The sequence below is a fragment of the Plecotus auritus genome, assembly GCF_963455305.1.
Source record: "Plecotus auritus genome assembly, chromosome: 7".
NCBI classification, from domain to species: Eukaryota; Metazoa; Chordata; class Mammalia; order Chiroptera; family Vespertilionidae; genus Plecotus; species Plecotus auritus.
Window position 1 is genome coordinate 173,386,599 of NC_137774.1, and position 22,729 is coordinate 173,409,327.

The following is a 22,729-nucleotide window of genomic DNA, read 5'->3' on the forward strand; positions in this document are numbered from 1 at the left end:
AGGAGCCTACCACGGAAGCAGCTCTTACACACTTGGCCTGTCAAACGTAGGGCAATTCAAGATGACACTCCCCAGTGGGGTGGGCTGCCAATCAGTGAGTTCTGAGATTTTTTTGTCTTATTTCTCTAAAGGCTGCTGGGTATGTGGAACAATTGATCAGATTTTCCAGGTATTAGCCTTAGAAACGAATGTAAATCCCATCAATCACCAGGGGCTCAGTTTGACTTAATTGTCTGAGGACCACTGGGGGGACGTGTTCCTTAGAAAGGCCTTCCAAGTCTGAAGAATAATGAATAATAGGATTTGTAAAACGAGTTTTGCTCTTAAATAAAATCAGGTAAATTTCAATAAATGCATTGAGATTAGATCTCAAAGCTTTAAATGCATAAAATGTCTATAAAGTCACCCCTGTCCCCACCCTCTCAGCATCAGACACCTAATTATTCTTATTCTTTCGGATGCCCTCACCCACCAAACCCTTGAGCAAGTTGTTTGCAGGCTGACGTTGAAACCAGTTTCCTTTGTAGAGTGCCCACGTAACGTTTTCTAAGAAAACAATGATCTCTGCAGAGCAGAAAATTAGGTTTCCATCCTAAGGGAGAGAGGAATCTCGATGTCAAATTAAGAAACCCTCTTGCCTTGGTTGGCACCATGTGACCCCCCAATTGGCTGTCTCTGCTCATGTTTGGCCAAACTTCTTCCTTTGTCGTTTGCAGACAATGTGCCCAGATGTTTTCCGTGGTCCTTGGGGTGGAAGCCACTGTCGAGATTCTCCAGTGCAAACAATTAGGAAATGCAGCTGTGCACCAGGTCCCACCGGGCAGGGCGGGCGGTACCTGGTGGAAGACCAGGAGCGATAAGTCGCTTGGAGAAAGGCTGATACATTTCTGGGGAAAAGTGGGGAAGGAAGCAAACCTAGAAAGCAACCCCTCGTTGAATCACTTCCATGCCTCCTGCCACTGTCCTATCTGGCTGTTAGGAAAAGCACCTCCTGCTCCCACAGCCAAGCTAAACCCAGACTGTCACCTGGTAGTTATTTAAAGAAGCTCTGTTAACTGTTAGCAATAGCTCTGCTACTGATCTTAAAAGAGAACGTGGTTGGTGGGACCATTTACCCATTTCCAATGGGAGGAGGGGAGAGGAAAAAGAATACTTTTAGAAATCTCAAAACTCTAGTCAAGAAGTTCCCCAGGGACTCGGAACGCCAGCCAAAATGAGAGCATCTGTCAACACGTAAGGCCATTCTTGAAAGCTGCTGACATCTCTCGCAAATGTTTTGAAGGCATTCTCACAAGGAAAGCTTCTATTCACCAAACGCATTGTTTTTGCCTTCTTTACATGAGGGAGGAGGCATGGGCATGGCATCTGTTCTTTGCTAACCACCAAGTCCCACCTCCTATCTGTCGCCATAGTTCAGAACCTTTTCAGTAGCTGCTCCTCAGTAGTGCTGAAGGGGAGAACTAGATGTTCCAGCTGAATGAGCTTGAATAGAACACTAAGCGTCACTGTGTTGAGAGGGAGGGTGCAAATGGAAGTCTTTAAAAGCAGCTTTGAAAGGAAGAACAATCACCTAGGAAGCAGGACAGCTAGGACTTGAACCCAAGTCCCTGACTCCAAAGCCAGTGCTCCCGACCTCTGAGCACCCTGGTTCACACTGATATCCCAGCAGGATAAACCCAGGCTTTAAAATAAGTCCTGTCCTGTTGGCTGGGATTGAAGAGACACATGAAGTCAGGAGACCTGGATCCCACTCCCTGCCCGACCATGGTGCAGCTACGAGAGAAAGCCCCATCTTTTGCTTACGTTTTCTCATTTGTGAGATGGAGAGAAGAATACCTGCCTTCCTGACCTTTAATGCCAGGACTTCATGAGATCAAGGCAAGAGAATTTTTGTAGAGGAAGGCAGATAGGAGCAAGGCCAAGTACCATCAGACCTGTATATCTTATCTATATGGCATCAAGAACCAAAGGCACTTGGGTGCACCTCACAGATCTCCATATGACTGCAAATTCACAGCACAGAGCCTAGTAGACAGAAGCCCTCAGAGATGGTCATTGCCTCCCATCCCTCCCCTGTGTCCCCTCTCTCTCCATGCTCTCTGCCTCCTCCCTCTTTGAGGTCTTTTCCTCAGCCTTAGGCCAGCTAGATAGAAAATACCAGAACCTCTCTAGTGGTAATCTCTCTGTTGGCAACTCGAGGCTAATTGATAGTGACAGACATTCATTCCTGCTTTCCTGAATTTGTTGTCTTTAGCATTCTGAAGTCAGCTGTTTTCCTGACTCAAATTTTTAAGGAACAAGACTGACACGTATCTTTAAATGGAATTGGAATGCAAAAAGAGACTTTAGCCCAGGGGTGGGCAAACTTTTTGACTGGAGGGCCACAATGGGTTCTTAAACTGGACTGGAGGGCCGGAACAAAAGCATGGATGGAGTGTTTGTGTGAACTAATATAAATTCAAAGTAAAGGAGCGGAGGGGAGAGCAAGAGAACCGGACAGAACAGCCGGATCCGGCCCACAGGCCATAGTTTGCCCAAGGCTGCTTTAGCCTCTGCTAGTGCTTTCAGGGCCTGAGAAGTTGGCTTTTGCTGTAAAGAGCTTTATTCAAATATGTTTACAAAAACATTCCAACGTGCAAAGTATTTTGGGCAGGAAGTTCCCATTGTCAGGTTCCTCTTAGGGTTCACTCAGATGCCTATCTTGATAGAAGAATTTTCACCTCAGAATTATGCCATCACTCCCCACACTGACCTAAGCAGTGGTCCGTTTTGTGAGTCTAACATACTGGTAGGTGGTTATGTGGTAGATTTCATTATCCTCCTTCACCCCCTCCTGCGGAACTTTTATTTCCAAGTGTTCACTCCAGGTCCTGAATTCCAGGTGTAACCTGTGATGAAATTCACCGGTCAATACCCACTGACGCCACAATGTCCTCAACCTGATACTGTTCATGTCACTCTTCTTCACCTTTTGCAGGACAAGTTTTCTTTTTCTTAATTTTTTTTTCTTTCTTGGCTCCCCATTCTGCTTAACTCTTTCTACATCATCAGCTAAAAAAGAGAACTCTTCCTTCTCCGCGCTGCTGCTTGGATGGTATCCAGCAGAGCATCCACTCTCCACGTTGTCATGGTGACACCACTGCACCAAGCCTCTCTCCAGGGCCAGCCTGACCTGGAGTTATAGCGATGAGCCAGTGAAATAAATGTGAAGTGAAGAGAAACCCTGATGACAGTGGGTGGCCCCTCTCATCGCTGAGCTTGTGGGCAGTGGGGGCGGCATCAGGGAAGGTCTAGCGCAGAGTCTTGCAAAATATTATCTTCTCTGGTTTGTTTTTGTCCAAATTTAAGACATTGGGTTGATTTTTCTCTCCCCTTAGATTTCTCTAATTATAAATGGGCTTGATAAACATCCAAATTATATCTTTGGGACATATATCTATCCATTCTTTAAGGTCATTCTAGACGGTTTTCCTTTCTTAAAAATAAGACATTGCCATCTCTAGAGGCATAGATTTATTTGTCTACTATATCCTGTCCATCCAACAGTGTAACCGATGCTAACCATGTGCTTTCTGGGTTTGCTGTCCTTTCCATTACTTCCTTCTTCACACCCCAACCCCCATCTCTACGTAACTAAAGATATCAGGTACCTCTGTCAAGCAAGTTTTCCCACACATCACTTACAGCCTAAAAAATATGGTGGGGCCAGGTAGTGGTTTTCTTGTTTTTCAATGAAGAGCTGGAGTATAAAATAGACGTATGCTTCAGTCTTGAGGGTGATGACTGAAGGTCTCTATTCCTCATCTCTGGCCTTCAGCAGACAGGCTGCAGCCATGCTTCTAAGTGAGTGTTAGGATGGTAGCTGGTGACTCGCCTTCCAGACTTTCACTGTCACTTCCATCGCATCCGCATTGCCCTGGAGATCTCTCTACTGTCCACGGATATGAGTTTTTACGTTCAAAGAACCCATGGTGCTGTTTAGATCCAAGTTACAGGTGCGGGTAAAAATGCTGAAGGTTCAGTCATGTGTGGATGTGTCCCATCAGGGACCTTTTGCTATTCCAGAGGGAAACGCTTCCTCTCTCTCTCTCTCTCTCTCTCTCTCTCTCTCTCTCTCTCTCTCTCTCTCTCGCTGCAGGGAGGGAAGTCATCTGGCTCTAGCCTATTCCTCTGTAGACTGAATTCTAATTGTTCTATAAACACACTTACTAACTGAAGACTGAGGTACTTCATAACTTTAAAATGGTATAGCAACTTAAGTATCAATAAAAGGTACGTAGAGTTCTTTTCACATAGATTAAATCTCCTCTCCCCCCCCCCCCCCCCATTACATTTGAATGAAATCCTTGCAGCTGAGAGGATGGGTCTCCTTAGCGGAAGCAGCCATCTATACCAAACTCAATGGCACTTCCAGGCATTTCTTCCCCGAATGGAATGGACGGAGTGGTTTGTTTACGCTTTGTGGTTGCCTTCGCCGTGCTGCTGGGGCCCAAGTGCAAGCCACTCCGACAGAATGTCCCCCCTTCGGAAATCTGTACCCTCCCGTCCCGGTTTTCTGTATTCCCAGGGACTCTAGTCCACCGATGCTTCTGTTTCCTTTCGTCTGTGTCTCCCCACTCCTCTGCATGCCACTTGCACGCCCTCAAATACGTGGGGGGTTTGTTTCTCTGTTGGTTTGTTACCCACAGACGGCTGCCAAGCTAAAGACCAGTATATCGAGCAGTTCAAAGATACTCTGAGCACTTGTGTGGGCAAGTCGATTGCTGGGTTTTTTGCAGAACCAATCCAAGTGAGTATATTCGCCTGAGATAGTAACTGCGTTGACTGTTATCAGAGTCTTAAATCACACAGTTCTAGAGAATTGTGAAATTATTTAACCATTGCTGTGTCCCCTCTCCAAAGTCAGTTTCTTCTCTCGGTCCCCTTGTTAAAAAGAGAGCCCATGATTTTCAATTGACTTATAAATATACCATCTTCTGAATTTCTGGGCTGATCAGATAGATAAAACTATTAAACTCCTAATATTCTGAAAGACAGAAAACCCCAGCAATATGTAGTTGCTTAATACCCACAGCGTGAGGAGAGTTTTTTCTACACGGTGGGACAAAAGTAGGTTTGCGGTTGTTTGTATGGAAATAATGCAATAATTAGTAAGTCATAATACAAGAATAACCCGTGTTTCACGTACTCACAACTGTAAACCTCCATTTGCCCCACCCTGTATGACCTTACTAAGCCCCCTTAATTTACTCTTATTCTAATCTCAGGAAAGCAGACATTTGCATTTTTTTCCCCAGAAGGCATGGCATAGGAATAATGGCCTCTCTTTTCACCCAAGTTGAAGCAATTCTAGAGACTGTTTTAAAAATGGCTGGAATTGCAGTTCCAGTCAAAATGGCAGAGGAGGTGACCGCCTCCTCCATGACCACATCCAAGTTAGCACTAACCTGCAGAACAGTCGCCTGGAGACCTGCCTGAAGACGAGCTGGCAGAAATGCTGTAATTAAGGCAGAAGATGCCAGAGCGAGACTGAAAAAAAACATTTATTTTGAGTATAAAAAAGTGGCTAGAATTACTAATGATGATAAGCTATCTTCCTTTGTTTTTTAATGCTTTCAAAGGCTGTGCTGCTGTGATAGGTCTTCTGGGTTTGGACTCTTGCAGGGGGTGAACGGGGTCGTTCAGTACCCCAAGGGGTTTCTGAAGGAGGCCTTCCAGCTGGTGCGGGAGCGAGGAGGCGTGTGCATCGCCGACGAAGTGAGTGGCCCTGGAATATACACAGTGGGGACAGGGGCAGCAAGGCGCGGGGAGAAGCCTCTTTAATGCCCCTCTGTATTCCAGGCAGAGAACGGCCAGCGTGGGTACAAGTTAGTGGAGCTTCTACTCGTTGGCCGGCTGGTTTATTCGTGGATTAGTCGATCTTTTGAACAAGTACAGACAGCAACTTGAAGTCTATCACATATTGCCATCACTGAAAATATCTTTAAATTCCTATTTGGGGTTACATCGGGGGCCACTTAAAAACCACAGGGGAAATTTAATCTCGTAACCAAATCTTCATCAAGTACTTGTTGCCAAAAGAGTATTAACCAGCCTGGCCGCGTTCACCTTACCTTAGTAACAAAACTTGTTTGGAAATGATATGAAAAAAAAAAGAAAAAAATCCAGCCTCTAAGTTAGAAGAGGGCCAGCACTGGGGATATTCAAAAAATAGTTCCCCACAAAATTCTAAAATAGCCTGAGTTAAGAAGGCCTTGTTGGAACAGCATACTGTGTAAGGGGATGACTTTGAATAATAGAATTCATTGCTTCTGTGAGCTCTCCCCTGTGTGTTTTTAAACGAGATCAGTTTACTTATAATCATACCTCGCAGGGGTGGGCAAACTTTTTGACTCGAGGGCCACCATGGGTTCTTAAACTGGACCGGAGGGCCGGAACAAAAGCATGGATGGAGTGTTTGTGTGAACTAATATAAATTCAAAGTAAAGGAGCGGAGGGGAGAGCAAGAGAACCGGATAGAACAGCCGGATCCGGCCCTCGGGCCGTAGTTTGCCCAGAGCAGTATTAGAGTCTATTAAGAAAGTAATGTTTTGCCTCCTGAGAATAGCAATAGCGATAAATAGCCAGAGGATGGCGGCCAGGCCCCCAGAGGTGCTCCCGGCTCACTCATCCTGATTCCACCAGCAATGGTAGCCCCACCAGGAGCAGGTGGAGAACTCTATGCTTCATGAGGGTTTCAGACCTGCCATCTTTGCCTGAACCATTTTCCACAACTAAACAACCCAAGGCAGACTTTTCGGGCTCCCCCTCAAAATTTTGTTTTGTTTTGTTAATCCTCACCTGAGGACATTTTTCCATTGATCCAATGTTTTTTAGAGAGAGTAGAAGGGAGAGAGAGACATATCACTTAATTGTTTCCCACGTACACCCTGACGAGGGGGCAGTGGGAATTGAGCCTGCAACCAAGGTACGTACCCTTGACTGGAATAGAACCATCTGGACCCTTCAGTCTGCAGACCAACGCTCTATCCACTGAGCCAAACTGGCTAGGGCTGCTCTCAAATTTTTTTCTGCAGTTTCTACATGCACAGCTGGGTCTCTGTTAGCCTCAGGGGGACTGGACAGCTTCCCCCACCCTCACCGCCCCTCCACAACCTGCTGGCTCAAGTTTAGGGAACGTCAGCTAATCAAAGTCCCAGCTAATCAAAGTCCCCGCTGAAGAAAGTTAATCTGTTATTAAAAAGAAGAGAAATCTATTCAATAGGTTTGCAACTCGCTCCATCAGTGAAAAGAATGAACTTTCACCTTTGGAGTCAGCACAGCCCGAAGCTGCTGCACTTGCCCTAAGCAGGGGGAAGGCAGACTAGATTCAAAGGATTTTGCAGGGTTTTCTCAGAGACATGGCTTTGTCACTTGCGAGAACGTGATTGGAAACCGACTCAAGGTGACCTTTAGAAGGGCAGTCGGAATGACCAGGCAACGCGAAGACCGGCTGGAACTTTCTGAGCACTCCTGCGTGCCAGACGCCGTTTGTCACGCTTCGCCTGCTAATGCTCCTAGCAGGTCTGTAAGGTACGGCCCCTTGTCATCCTTCCCGCTTTCTAGAAAACTGACTTGAACTCCAACCCGGTTAAACCACCTGCCAGGGTCACGCCGTTAGTAGGGCCAGAGCCAGAACTCAAACCCAGGCTCCACGGCCACAGTAACCACGGGGCCACGCTGCCGCTCCTGCCAGGACCGTGGCACAGAAGGCAGAGGGGGGCAGGAAAAGAGGGAGCAGGACGGGACACACACAGAGCACCTTGAGGAGCGAGCCCTGCTCTTCTCTTCTTTAAGATGAGGAATTTGGAACCAGATAGAAAACTGGCCTCCCTCTGGACTGGCCCGGCATGAATTCGGTTTAGGTTTGAAGTTGACAGCTTTTAGACGAGGCGTGCCCACCCACAGTCCCCACCCCGCCGGCTCTCCCACTGCTCGTGCTCCCCAGCCCCACGCATTGGTGTGCGTGAGCCTTCGCATGAGTCATCCTTGTTCCCGTGAAAGATTCCATGAAACTGACACTTCCTCCGTGACTGCACATGGCGTGTTGTCCTACATCATTTCACGCAATGTCCAGGCAATCTGGTTTTTCACCATTTATTTATGACACTTAGACAGATGGAAGACAACATGAATGGATTTTCCACAAGCTCTTCCTCCATGATCTCCTTTGGGCAGATCCGACAGCTTGCCCAGCGGCCCAGAGCTAGGAAGTGGGAGACCCCCGGGCTGGGGCCCAGGTCTGTCCGACTCCTGGGTCTAAGCTCGGCTACGTTGTTTGCCATCGTGTAACTCTAACCCGTGGAGTCCGCCTGGGCAGCGCACCCTGGAGAGAGCGGGAGCCATAAGAAGGACGCCTGCCGGGAAGGAAGCTCTGTCAAGCACATGTCAGAGTCAGCAGCTCCACACCCTGGTTCCGACCTGCAATGTGTGTGTTAGAGAGACTGAGGCCGACAGACAGGCCAAGAGACTGAGAGCCAGGAGCGATCCAGGAACCTCAGCCAGAAAGGCCCTGGCCAAGCCCGCGTGGCGTTGGCATGCTGGTGTGGCTTTGTGCAGTTACCAGCCGTGGGCAAACTACGGTCCGCGGGCCGGATCTGGCTGTTCTATCCGGTTCTCTTGCTCTCCCCTCCGCTCCTTTCCTTTGAATTTATATTAGTTCACACAAACACTCCATCCATGCTTTTGTTCCGGCCCTCCGGTCCAGTTTAAGAACCCATTGTGGCTCTCGAGTCAAAAAGTCTGCCCACCCCTGATTAGGCGCTCAGCCACGCCGTACATTCTACAGACCCTAGGGGTCTGCTTTTACCAGGCACTCTGCGGTGTTCTGGATCAAGGGAGGTGTAAGATACCTCCCTGGCATCAGAGAGGTACCCTGGTGCTGACAGTCTAAGGCGGGAGGTTCCGATGGCAGAGGCAGCAGGTTCGGATGGCAGCATGCCCAGATGCCTTGACTGGGCTCAGGAAAATCCGCCTGGACCACACGATGAGGGGTTAAGCTGTGCTTTGAAGACAAGAGGAATCAGTGGGATGAAAACAGGGAGAGAGTCTTCTAGAAAGAAGGAACAACATGAACAAGACAACGAAGATCAGCTTTCGGTCCTGAGTGACATGGCTCAGCGGGGTCCTCCTGGTGATGGAATCCTCGGGAAGAAAAGGAGGTGGCCAGGAAGCGGAAGGCTGTCCTGTCTGGGCCCCAGCCCCCTCCTGCTTCCTGTAACTGCTGCCTCACCCAGCGGGGGCAGGGGCTGCTCCTCCCGGCTCCTCCCTGCCGCCTTGCACACAGGAGTCGCTAAGTCCTGCTAAATCATAACGATCCTTTCCACATGCACCGTTTGCACGGCCCTCACAGCAGGCCTGTGACGCATTGCTGTTAGCATTCCTGCTCACCGGAGTAAACACAGGTCCAGAGTGACCTGAGAAACATAGCCAGTCACACAAAGCTACTCAATGGCTTTGGCGGCCTAAAAGCTCAGTCACAGATGAAGCGTTTTGTCAATGATAGTACAAAGGCGGTGATGACCATGGCTGGCAATGAGGATCCTGAGGAGGAGGAGAGCCAAGCAGAGGGGGAGGGGGGAGGGGAGGAAAGTGAAGACGTCAGAGTCAGAAAATCCAGCATTTCCTGTAAGTTTCCCAGTGATTTTGGATTTGCTTTCTTCAGGTGCAGACGGGATTTGGAAGGTTGGGCTCTCACTTCTGGGGCTTCCAAACCCACGGCGTCCTGCCAGACATCGTCACCATGGCTAAAGGGATCGGGAACGGCTTTCCCATGGCAGCAGTTGTGACAACGCCAGGTAGGCCCTCCCGGCAGTGTGTGGTTGCTGCTGGCCTCCTGCATCAGCCATGGGAGAAAGCACGCGCATTGGAATGTGTTTGGGCTGGAGACGGTGATGGGAACCCACGTGCATTTCCCAAGCAATGAAAAAGAAAAGAAAAAAGAGTAGTCTGTCTGCCAGATCGTGGCCCGGATGAAAGCAAGCGGCCCCTCTTGCCCTTGCTGTAGGGGGGACTAATTCTCCCGCCTCCACCATGAAATGCAGGGTTCAGACACACTGCCAAGGAATAGAAAAATGAGCCACCAACCCAAGAAATCCTTGTTAACCAACCTGAAACCAACCCTGATGTTGCCAAGGGCTCATATTCTGGAAGGAAACGCTAACTTGGTCTCGCCACCTTAAGAAGCTATAGACTCAAGGTCCAGAGGGTTAGATGTGTCTGTGGCTGTCTCATCTACAAAACAGCTAACTATAGCACAATCTCTCTTAGCCAGAACATGAAAATTAACTGAATTCTTCATTTTAGAGAGGTCTGACAGAAAATAATTTTTATGAAATTTCCAAAATTATTTCGTTTGTCTTCCCCACATGAGACACTGAAGGCTGCTTAGGTGCCTTGTGATAGTTCAGTGTTTTTATTAAATGACTTAAGGCACAAAAAATATGGATGTAGAAGGTCAAGTATAATGAGCTGAATATATACTCACCCTGAAACAATCCAAAAATTATATTACTAAATCCTTGATGTGAGGAATTATTTTTTCCTTCTTAATCCCGAAAGTGAAAGACTGAAGAAGAAGGAAAGTGTTTTATTAATGAAGGTTCCAGGTTAAATTTCACAAATCAAGATTTAAGGTTCTTCTCAGTTCACACGGCACGTTCAAGGCTTTCCTTGTGCGCCATAGTGGTCAGCCAGGGATACCAGAACAAGATACCACAGACGTTTATCTCTCCCAATTCTAAGACTGGCCGAATTAGTTTCTGGTGAGACCTCTCTCGCAGATGGCTGCCTTCTTGCTCTGTCCTCCCATGTCCTTTTTGACAGAGAGCGAGAGAGCTCTGTTATCTCTTCTTTTGAGGACACCAGTCCTGTGGGATTAGGACCTACTCTTATGACCTCATTTGACCTGAATGACCTCCCTAAAGGCCCTACCTACAAATGCAGCCACGTGGTTAGGGATTCAACATAGGGACTTAGGTGGGGCCACAATTCCATCCAGGCACCCGCTATCTGGTGAGTGAAGAATGAATTGGATATGATGTCGCTTACGTTCCCCAAATGTTGTGATGGGAGGTTATAAGATGGGAAGGTGTCCCCTTTACCCACCTTTACCTTCTCCTCCTAGAGATTGCCAAGTCTTTGGCTAAATGTGTCCTGCACTTCAACACCTTCGGAGGGAACCCCATGGCCTGTGCCATCGGATCGGCCGTGCTTGAGGTACGTGCCAGCAGCCACGTGAATGTCACTCGTGTCACAAAATGACAACTTCAAAGCCACACACACATTCTCATAACTTTATCACATCACATTATTGGAGAGGAGGGCTAACTATTAGTTCATGAATTAAAGTCAGATTCCCAATTTTTATTGTAATTACTAGTTTATGAATTAAAGTTCGATTCCCAGTTATTATTCTGATACCTGCCCTTCTTTTCTTAACGATCCAGTTTTGGTGCCCAAAGTATTGAATAGGAAATATATAAGAAACCTCACATGCATGGGAAACGTGAGCATTCCCCAAGCTCCTGGTAGCACTGAAATGTCTTTGTTATTTGAGTGCTATTTTATGGATAGCTAGCAATTGCTATCTTAAATTTCATTATTTTAATATCTTTAAGTAAATAAGCTCTTTTTCCTTATAATAGTTTAATTTTGGCTCTTTTTTTATATATTCTTTCTTGCTTTTTAAAAAAATTTTTATTGATATCAGAGAGAGAAAGACAGAGTTAGAAATATCAGTGATGAGAGAGAATCATTGATCGGCTGCCTCCTACAAGCCCCCTCCTAGGGATGGAGCCCGCAACCTGGGCACCACCAGGAATACAACTGTGATCTCCTGGTTCATGGGTTGATGCTCAGCCACTAAGCCACACCGGCCTGGCTTCTTGCTTTTTTTTTTTTTTTTTTTTTTTTGTGCTGTCATAAATTGAAAGACTACAGAGGATCTGAATGCTGTGTGATTACCAGGTATTTTAGCTACTGTTCCAGGGGTGGGCAAACTTTTTGACTCGCGGGCCACAATGGGTTCTTAAACTGGACCGAAGGGCCGGAACAAAAGCATGGATGGAGTGTTTGTGTGAACTAATATAAATTCAAAGTAAAGGAGCGGAGGGGAGAGCAAGAGAACCGGATAGAACAGCCGGATCCGGCCCGCGGGCCGTAGTTTGCCCACGGCTGGTTTAGCCCCACTCCACTGATTTTGCCTGGGGTCACATCTGTAGGAAAAGACGTCTTAAATGCCCTAGCTAATATGCTTGAAAGCATTGGCACAAATAGGTTTAATGTATTTCTGAAAGAATGCTCAAGGAGTTGATGGGGGACAGGAGTCAGCAAGGAGGTCTCTACTCTCCAGGCTGTTATACTTTCTGATTTTTTAACTAGTCCCATGGTGCCCCTGTTCAAAAACTTAAGTTAAAAGTATTTTTAAACAAAAAAACAAGTAAGTAAGAGCTGTCCCTGCTAATTAAAAAGTACCTTCAAATACGATTAAAGGATGAAATGAGCAAGTGTGGGTCGGATGTGTCATTTATTTCATTTTGTAGACACCGCCAGCTTTTTTAAAAAGTGCTGTGTCACCTCAACCAACTTAGAAAGTGGAGAGGACTCAGGTGAACAGAGAGGTCTTAAAAACGTCAAGGTTTGCCCGGAGTCGCGCAGCGGCCATCAGTGAAATATAAACACAGTACATGTTGCATGTATCGAGTCACAGATCACAGTCTCGCTGTGCGCACAAGAAGGTGAGAATCCTGTTGTCTGTTCAGGTGCCCTGACTCTGGGCCACACAGGGCTCAGCTCAGCTCAGCTCAGGAGGCCAGGGCCCTGCAGGGAGGCCCCCTGGGCACGGACAGCTTGTCTGCTGGGGGCAGCTGGGCGAAGGCCAACAAACTGCCAGGAGGGCCGGCATCTGTGGCCTTTCTGCCCTCGGAGCACTTGCCTCCCTCCCCACGGTCGCCCAGTGTTCAGCAAAGCCAGGCCATAGAGAGCTCGGGATGATGGGATCTGTTACAGACTGCACTGAGATGTGGCTTGCACACTTTCCTAAATTCTCAGCCACCACGAAGAGGAGGAAGGATGAGGGAATAGCCCCGCTCCCAACACTTTCTTTCTCCTTACAGGAATCTTCCTGTGGCGCGTGCTATGGCCACACTGGACTTGGGTTCCATTCGCCTGGTCAGGTTTCTGTAAAGAGGGCCGCAGACACTCACCTCTCCTTACTTCTCCATGTTAGCACTTTGCTTCATGCAAGGGCGGTTGGGGCTTTCTCTCAACAGGTGATCAAAGAAGAAAAGCTGCAGGAGAACAGTCAAGAAGTTGGCACGTACCTGTTACTGAAGTTGGCTAAGCTGCGGGATGAATTGGAAATTATCGGAGACGTCCGAGGCAAAGGCCTCATGATAGGAATAGAAATGGTGAAGGATAAGGTAGGTTCTGACCTGCTGCTCTCTCTCTCTCTGTGGCTTCTGGGGGCAGCAACAGTCCAAGTAGCAAGCATCGGCCAAGAGCTGACTTCATTCGTCCCCAGGAGGGAACCCGCAGGGCAGCAGCAGTGTTGAGGGGGCACAAAATGCCCGCAGGCTCTGGAGCGTGCTGGGGGGTGAGGGTGGGGATTTGGAAAAGGGAGCTGGTCTTCTTGCCACACTAGGCAAAGAGCATCGCTGATGACTGAATATTTAGAACCACAAATGTGGGCACGGCAGGGAATTATTTGGGGGGAGGGAGAGGAGCAGGTGGTCCAGAGAGCTAGTGGAAGTAAGGGGGAAGGGTTGGGAGAAGGTTGTGGTAATGGTTTAGGACAGTGGTCGGCAAACTGCGGCTCGGGAGACACATGCGGCTCTTGGGCCCCTTGAGTTTTTAGCAAAGGCCAGCTTAGGAGTACCCACATTAAGTTACTAACAATGTACCTACCTATATAGTTTAAGTTTAAAAAATGTGGCTCTCAAAAGAAATTTCAATCGTTGTACTGTTGCTATTTGGCTCTGTTTGACTAATGAGTTTGCCGACCACGGGTTTAGGGTAAGGATGTTAAAGATCTGTAGGTGTGTGTGTGTGTGTGTGTGTGTGTGTGGTGTGTGTGTGTGGTGTGGTGTGTGTGTGTGTCTGTGTGTGTGTGTGGTGTGTGTGTGTCTGTGTGTGTGGTGTGTGTGTGTCTGTGTGTGTGGTGTGTGTGTGTGTGTGTGGTGTGTGTGTGTGTGTGTGGTGTGTGTGTGTCTGTGTGTGTGGTGTGTGTGTGTGTGTGGTATGTGTGTGGTGTGTGTGTGGTGTGTCTGTGTGTGTGTGTGTGGTGTGTGTGTGTGTGTGTGTGGTGTGTGTGTGTCTGTGTGTGTGTGTGGTGTGTGTGTGTCTGTGTGTGTGGTGTGTGTGTGTCTGTGTGTGTGGTGTGTGTGTGTGTGTGTGGTGTGTGTGTGTCTGTGTGTGTGGTGTGTGTGTGTGTGTGGTATGTGTGTGGTGTGTGTGTGGTGTGTCTGTGTGTGTGTGTGTGTGTGTGTGGTGTGTGTGTGTGGTGTGTGTGTGTGGTGTGTGTGTGTGTGTGTGTGTGTGTGTGTGTAGATTTCAATCTCCCAAGTAACCAGGGAGGAACGATGTGACTGTCTGATGACATTCCCCACGGTGACAAACTCAACGTGACAGCAATCGCACTTAGCATTTCCCCAGACCAGTTATTGCTCCCATGTTTCCGTTTCTGACCCTCCCGATTTCCCAGCCACCTGAGGCCACCTGATGCCACTTGAGGGCCACTGAGGGCCACCTGAGGGCCACTGAGGGTCACCTGAGGGCCACCTGAGGCCACCTGAGGGCCACCTTGGGGTCACCTGAGGCCACCTGAGGGCCACCTGAGGCCACCTGAGGTCACCTGAGGGCCACCTGAGGCCACCTGAGGGCCACCCGGGGGTCACCTGAGGCCACCTTAGGGCCACTGAGGGCCACCTGAACGGCCCTTTGCAAACACAGGTGCCTCCACTGCCACAGATCTCCGCGCTCAGGGAGGCGGGTGTGGGCCCCGCTCCCAGAGTGGGGAAGGCGTCCAGGTGAGACACAGTCAGACTTGAAAGGACCACGTCAGAAGGAGGCGCTTGTACTCACAGGCTCAGGAGACAGACAGGAGACAGACAGAAAGGCCCCCCCGCCCCCGCAGGGTCCCGGGGGCTGGCACACCTGGACCCACAGGGAGGCCCAACCTGGATGCCTCGGGACCTGGAACCGCCTGTGGCTCCCGCAGCCCCCCTCTCCCCCTCCCCGGAGGAAAAAGCAGGTTTCACTCGCAGGGAAGCGGGGACGAGCGGGCCACCCCGCTGTGCAGGCCATGCTCCCCGGGAGAGCGTGCGGTCCATGTCCTGGGGCAGATTCTGAGCCACTTCCTGGCCTGGGGATGAGCTCTCCGTGTGGGCCAGATGGAGAGAAGAGACGCGGGGCGCTCCCGCACCCACAGGGCGGGCTCCCACCCCAGCTGGTGAGGAGCCAGCTCGCCACAGGCGCCACAGCCAAGCTTCGGGGCTTCTGCATGCAGCTGCGCTGGGCTTGAGGAACTGGGGAATGAATCGGGATAAAAACAAACACCGAATAAAATTAATGTCTAATAACCCCCAAAAATGCAGTCTGGCAATGAACAGCTTTATCCCATAGCAGGGGGGAGAGGGACTAAGAGGGAGCCCAGAACACGGATTGCTTGAACTGCTTCCCTTCCTCTGGGATAATGTGTCTGACCAGCCAACACCAAATAGAAACCATGTTTCATTTACAGACGAGCCGCCAGCCCCTTCCCCGGGAAGAAGTAAGCCAGATCCACGAGGACTGCAGACAAATGGGCCTCATCATCGGCAGAGGGGGGCTCTTCTCCCAGGTGAGAGGAAGGCTGGCGGTACCTGTCGCTGTAGGTGGGCACCTCCCTGCCGCCCCAGGCTGCTCACTTTCCAAAGGCCTGTGCTGGGGACCAGCCCCCCTCTGGGCATCGCGCTCAGCAATTTTCAAAATGAAGCGGCAGTGGCGCCTGAGGGCCACTAGGGGGCGCTATGTCCACTGATTTGGTGGTCACCGGTCTGTGAGGAATAGATAGTCTAATGAGGCATAAGCGTGGGTCATAGTAAAGTCATAACCGTAGGTGATAGTGAAGTCATAAGCGTAGGTCATAGTGAAGTCATAGCATAGGTCATAGTGCAGTCATAACCGTAGGTCATAGTGAAGTCATAAGCGTAGGTCATAGTGAAGTCATAAGCGTAGGTCATAGTGAAGTCATAAGCGTGGGTCATAGTGAAGTCATAAGCGTGGGTCATAGTGAAGTCATAGTCGTGGGTCATAGTGAAGTCATAAGCGTGGGTCATAGTGAAGTCATAAGCGTGGGTCATAGTGAAGTCATAAGCGTGGGTCATAGTGAAGTCATAAGCGTAGGTCATAGTGAAGTCATAAGCGTAGGTCATAGGAAAGTCATAAGCGTAGGTCATAGTGAAGTTATAACCGTAGGTCATAGTGAAGTCATAAGCATAGGTCATAGTGAAGTCATAAGCATAGGTCATAGTGAAGTCATAAGCATAGGTCATAGTGAAGTCATAAGCATAGGTCATAGTGAAGTCATAAGCATAGGTCATAGTGAAGTCATAACCGTGGGTCATAGTGAAGTCATAAGCATAGGTCATAGTGAAGTCATAAGCATAGGTCATAGTGAAGTCATAAGCGTAGGTCATAGTGAAGTCATAACCGTAGGTCATAGTGAAGTCATAACCGTCATGCCATAAACAACGTGCCTCGTGTGTGAGTCCCCTGGAACCTGTAAGAGCGATCCTGGTTGTTCTTCACTGAGCCCTGGGCTCTGACTTTGTCAACCCTGAACCTCCTAAGACATAGTAGCCCCTGGGGCCAGGAGCAACCTAAGAGCGCTGGCAGGCCAGGTGACCCCGCAGGAGAGATGGGGGACTACCCAGGCCTGGTCCCCAAGGCAGAACTCAAAGTCAGCCTCTCCCAGTGCCCCTCACCCCCGGGCTGGGAGGTGCAGACACCAAGCTCCGTATGTTCCCTGGGGAAGCCGAGGGCAGCACCCCGGGGAAGGCGGTGCGGCCCTGGCCATGCGTGCGGGCTGCTGCTGAGACTAGCGCACTCCGCCCCCAGCCCCACACACAGCAGGGCGCCCACAGGACTGGCTGGGGGCAGAGATCTAAGGTCTAGGGCCACCTCTGTCCCTCCCCTAATTTGTTCTGGTCCTTTGCCATCTTTCTCATTTTAGAGGTCAGTCATTCTTCCCAGCCTCCCTGCTCCCTTCCTGCCTCTCCCTCTACCTCAGTGAACACTTGAGGAAATGGAGCTACGAGGCCAGAGCTTTGTGCACACTCATTGTCCACAGCCATTTCTTACGGCCTCTCCCCAAGGCCCGGCGAGGGAGGTGGCCCTCCTGCTGGGACCCCGTGCTCTCATCCCGCCCCGCCTGCACCTGCAGCTTTCCTCCCCTCTGCTTCTCAGCTCCCCAGCCCAGACCAACCCGGACCCCAGAGAGCCAGAGCAAGCATCCTGCTAAGACAGTGGTCGGCAAACTGCGATTGCGAGCCGCGGTTTGCCGCTCTGTTGACTAATGAATTTGCCGACCACTGGACTAGACTAAATGTTACCGTGTAGTTGGAAGCTGTGAGGATTAGGCAACGGTGGCATATTGTGTGCAAAGAGGTAAAGGGTAGTATACGACAGTGGTCGGCAAACTCATTAGTCAACAGAGCGGCAAACTGTGGCTCGCGAGCCGCAGTTTGCCGACCACTGTGCTAGGACATGCTGGGCGGGTTGTTTCTGATCCTGGTCACAAATATTTTTCTGCACAAATCAGATGGGGTAACGATTGAAAATCCTAAGATGTGCAACTTATGAAGACATAACCCGATTCCTGGCTTACTTGCGTCGTTATTCCTTAGTCACCAGGCAAACACGTGCACGGCAGCTGTCTGGCACTAACGCTGATGATAAATGAGATCTGCCCCTCCCTGTGGCGCTGGCAGGAGGGAAAGACAGGAACGGAGAAGCACAATAGAATAGCAGCTCAGCAGCAGCTAGAAAAAGAAGGAAAGAGAAGGGGCCCCCGAGGCCAGCCTTTCTGGCTACGTTGATCCTTAAACGATGAGATAAACACGCGAAGGGCGGGTGGAACCGTGGCAGCGTGCAAAGAGCGGCACGCACACGCACATGCACACGCACACACATGCACATACACACGCACACGCACATGCACGCAGTGTGGCAGGAGCCTAGGGCAGGAGGCAGTCACTGATAAGAAGGCACCTATTTGTCAGGCTCTGTTTTAAACCCTTCGCATGACTCGTCCAATGCTCCCAACAAGCCTATGAAATAAGTACTATTATCATCCATATTTTACAGATGAGGAAAAAGAGACACAGAGAAGTTAGTTAAACTGCCCAAGTCACACAGCCCGTCAGTGGCAGAACCAGGATCCAAACTCAGGCCGTCTGGTTTCCGAATCTGTCCTCAGAGGAGGGTGAAGCTGAGGGGACTAGCCGGGAGGCGGGGAGTCCAGGTGGGGGTTGATGACGCTGCTTGGGCCTGAGCAGTAGTGGATGTGATAGGGGAGACCCCAGAGAACAATTCTGGAGTGACATGCACGGGACTGCATGTGGAGAATGAGAGTCAATGACGGAGCCCTCATGTCTAACTTGGTTCGGGATAAAGATGACTTCAGCTTTGACCGTGCTCCATTCGAGGGATTTATGGACATCCGGGTCTGTAGATAAGTCTGTAGCTCAGAGGAAAGGAAGGTAAATATCACAGTTGGGGACTCACCAGTGTGAGTGGTGAGATGGGAACATCTCCTGGGAAGTGTGTCTGCGTCAGAAATTCCGAGGCTAGAAAGCTGTCCACCAACATCGAAAGGGCGGGTGGAGGAAAGCGTGCCTGAGTGGTGACAAGACAAAGGGCAGAGAGGTGAGAGGAAGACTGGAGAGTGCGGAGCAGCAAGGAAGTGGACAAGTTCAGAAGGAGGGACCCAAGCGCCACGCGCAGCAGAGAAGGCCAGGAAGGCGAGGGCAGAAGCACGCCATCGGTTCCGCACTTAGCAGGCCCTGGCAGCTCGAGTTAGGGTGCTGGTGGAAGGTTGACAGGGGCAGCCACCACCTGGCAGTGGGTTGAGATGTGAACAGAGGGGAGAGGAAAATGGTGGCCAACAAGCATCAACCCGTCTTTTTAGTAAATTTGCATAAAAGAGAGAATAAGGTTTGTATGACAGCTAGAGGGACCAGGGGACCAACAGGTGTTTACTCAGTGTGGGTTGATGTGGGTTATGAGAGCCGTAAACCTGCTTGTTGGTGGCCTGGGGGAAAGTTGAAAAGAAGTTGAAGATGCAAGAGAACACGGATGTTTCCTGGAGTGACGGTGATGGGAGTCCCCAGGGCCAACGGCACAGGTGGAAAATATGGAGCTGAAGAGCAGAGACACCTCATTCTCTGAATGTTCAGGTTGGGATGATGTTCAGGTTAGGATATAAGAACGGCTGTGGGAGCAAAGAACTCTATGGAAAGATCTTGCCTGACAGGTTCTGAGAAACATGAGGCAAGAACATCTATGAAATGGAGCCAGAGGCGTAGGAGGTGAGCGAGGGAATTGAGAAGAATGGAAAAGGTGTAGAATGAAAAGGGAAATCTGACAAAGAGCAAGAAAAATGTAGGGGACCAGCAGAACTTGGAGGCCCTGCCTACGAGTGCTGTCCCGCTGCCAAGCAGCGTGATGTTCTTTAACTCTTCTTGGCTACCTATGTTGGCGCAAAGCAGTTCAGTTATAGCTTTGATCGGGGCTGGGACTTCGTGGGTGGGCGTGGGTGCAGCTGCAGAGGGTGGAAGGAAATGCAAGCGCAGTGAGGGGGCAGGTGAGAGAGCAGTTCACACGATCCACCACATGCTCCAAGCTGGTTAGAAAAAGAAGAGGCCTGAGTGGGGAGATAGATCTGAAGAGAATGGAGGGACGAAGAGACAGAAGCTTTCATTTTAAGGGCGGACACAGTGGGAATCAGAAATCGAATTATTCCTAGTGAAGAGGGGGCTCATGGCACCGGCTTGGGTGTGAATGGATTCGGAGAAGCAGAGAAGAAGGTTCTGGGAGTTGTGGTAGTCAAGAGAGTGAGAAGCTAGTTTGTTGGGTTGTACACACATGGACATGGAGGTCACCCTCAGTGATGGCAGAAATGGGGTGTAGATAGGAACCTAAGATCTCAGTGAAGGAGGCGGAAGGGCGAGGAGGTGAGCAGATGACAAAGGAAAGGAGCACAGCCAGATGGTACCAGAATTTTCACAAGACTGAGGGTGAATGGCCTGGGCACAGCGCTGGAAAGGAGACCAACCCACCAAGGAAACGTAGGAAATGCCATAACAGCCAAGTCTTAGATTCGTAGTTCAGTGCATTTGCTCACAGTCACATCTGATTCTCCGACGACCCTACTTTCCTGTCTCCGCAGACGTTCCGCATCGCGCCCTCGCTGTGCATCACTAAGCCAGAGGTCGATTTTGCAGTGGCCGTATTTCGTGCTGCGGTGAGCCAGCACATGGAAAGAAGAGCTAAGTGAAATCTAAAGCATAAAACCCCACAAGCCTCAAGACCTCCCCACTGATGTTCAAGAGCTAATTTGAGGAATTTCAGAAGCACCGGTATAAGTTGTAAAAGTTGACTGCCTACCAGCCATATTGGTTAACAGAGCCCCTGTTATGCTGAGAAATACTTCAGCAAAGGATCTCTCTCCCTCGCTAGGAGAATAAATCCTTCTTCACTAGGTTAGCTGTCCCCTTTGCAATGATTGGTTGGTGCCTGATACGTGGCCTATTTGGGGACAATGAATCCTGAAAGGCGATGCTTGGTGCAGGTGCCTTCACGGGAAGGTTTCTTCGTCCTTCACCCTTCATCTCCACATCACTTATTGTGATGGGACTCCTCAAACCATGTCAGCCACTTTGGGGCCACGAGGCCAAAGCTTATGTGCTGAGGGTGGCAGGTGTTGGGAAGCTGAGTCCTTAGTAATGTCAGTGAGCCGCTAACTTGCCCAGTCTGGACCAACCTTACCTTGAGGCTTCTTGTTATATGAGATGATAAATTCACGCTATTGCACAAGCCTTTTTTATTTAAATTTTCTCTTATTGCAGCCATAAGCATCCTGAGAAATGATGTAGAATAATACCCCAATTTTTAACTTCTTTAAAATGTCTGCCAGAGACTTCTTCTCCATTTTCACTGCCAGCATCCCACCCTGGGCTAAACCCTCATCAATCCTATTACAATGGTCTCCAATATAAGAATTTCCCAAACTCTAGTCATTAGAATGCACATTCATCGTGTTTGTTCCCATATGTGTTTACCCTCTGGCTTAGAATTGACTTAATATTTTTCTTTAATTTGACTTTTTTCACTTAGGTGTTTCTGAGAGTAACCTTCTATAACTACAATAAATGAAAAATCAGTACTACTTGTCATAACTGGAGAATAGTCATAAAACCAGAGTGAACACACAGCAATGTAATGCAGTCTAGCCGGAGCCCGTTGAGGACAGTTGTTCTCGGCCCGTGGTTAACTCTCTCTTTGTTCAAAAGGGAGATTAGAAAGTATTTGAGGGGTATGAAAGGATACTGGCAAAGTGTGATCCTCTCCTTGACACAAACAGGAGAGGATCCACAGAACTGAACAGGAAATAACTTCTCGGCGTGCAATGCGATGTTTGTTTAAGCTGTGCCTGGTTTGCAGCGTGTCCTAATGGTCTACTCTCCAAGGTGTCTGTTACGTCAACACATCCTGCACTCACTGCGAGACTGCCTCCCTCGAGCATTGACTTACACATACTATTACTTTGCACAGAACCTTCCAGTTGCTCCCCATTGTCCCCTGGATAAGATCAAAACCCCTTTAACAAGTCCTCCAGTGTCCAATAATCCAAATAAAGCAAGTTCAGTGGAAAGATCATTGAATTAAGAGCCAAATGACCTGAATTCTAAATTCAGTTCTTCCACTTATTTGCTATAGATGACCTTGGGCAAGCCTTGAATCTCTTTTTAACTTCACTTTGTTCCCAGGCATATCAACACTTGCCCTTCCTACCTGCTGAGTTGTCTTGGGAGTTGACTGAGGTCATGGATGTAAAAGTGTTTTGCAAACTAATGAACTATGCAAATAGAAATTTCTTCACTTCAGCCTACATATGTCTTCTTTCCTTCACTACAAAATCTCCCCAGAGCAGTTTTGGGCTTCATTTATACTTCCTTGCCTCCCGTCCATGCCTCAACCACTAGAACCTCATTCCTGCCTCTCATTCCTTGGAAACTGCCTTCTCAAAAGACCACCAGGGACTTTGTTATGGCCAAAACTTAGTTTCCTTGCAATATTTTTTCTAAACTTCTGCTCCTTCTTGAATATGATTCCCTTGGCTTCTGCAATGTGGTCCTTCCATCTCAGACGGCTCCTTCTCAGTCTCTCTCCTGGCAACTCCTCCTCTACCAGGCTCTGTCCTGCGCCCTCTCCTCTTCCATGTAGGACCTCCTTCACCTCGGGAATTTCACCCATCCTGTGGATGGTGATCGCCTTCCAAATAATCATCTGCAGTCTCAACCTTTTTCTGAGCCCAACCCCAAACGAATCCCTTCTGGATTAATGGTACCCATTGTGTCTCAGGCTCACACTGGGTCATTCTTTTTCTCCAAGTTATCTTTTTCCCTTTCATATGCTTAAGTCTCATGAA

At 49.1% G+C, this 22,729-nt stretch overlaps 1 protein-coding gene across 2 annotated transcripts in view; it reads left to right on the forward strand.

Moving 5' to 3' along the window:
* Window positions 1-21,949, forward strand: part of AGXT2 (alanine--glyoxylate aminotransferase 2) — a 33,882-nt gene extending 11,933 nt beyond the window's left edge. For both annotated transcript variants that reach the window (XM_080678706.1, XM_080678705.1), the window contains exons 6-14: window positions 1-94; window positions 717-810; window positions 4,689-4,789; window positions 5,665-5,757; window positions 9,704-9,836; window positions 11,165-11,256; window positions 13,311-13,460; window positions 15,779-15,877; window positions 20,468-21,949. In XM_080678706.1, coding sequence (XP_080534832.1) covers window positions 1-94; window positions 717-810; window positions 4,689-4,789; window positions 5,665-5,757; window positions 9,704-9,836; window positions 11,165-11,256; window positions 13,311-13,460; window positions 15,779-15,877; window positions 20,468-20,575 — 964 coding nt within the window. In that variant the 3' untranslated portion in view covers window positions 20,576-21,949. The remainder of the gene's footprint in view (window positions 95-716; window positions 811-4,688; window positions 4,790-5,664; window positions 5,758-9,703; window positions 9,837-11,164; window positions 11,257-13,310; window positions 13,461-15,778; window positions 15,878-20,467) is intronic.
* The last annotated feature ends 780 nt before the right edge of the window (window positions 21,950-22,729 follow it).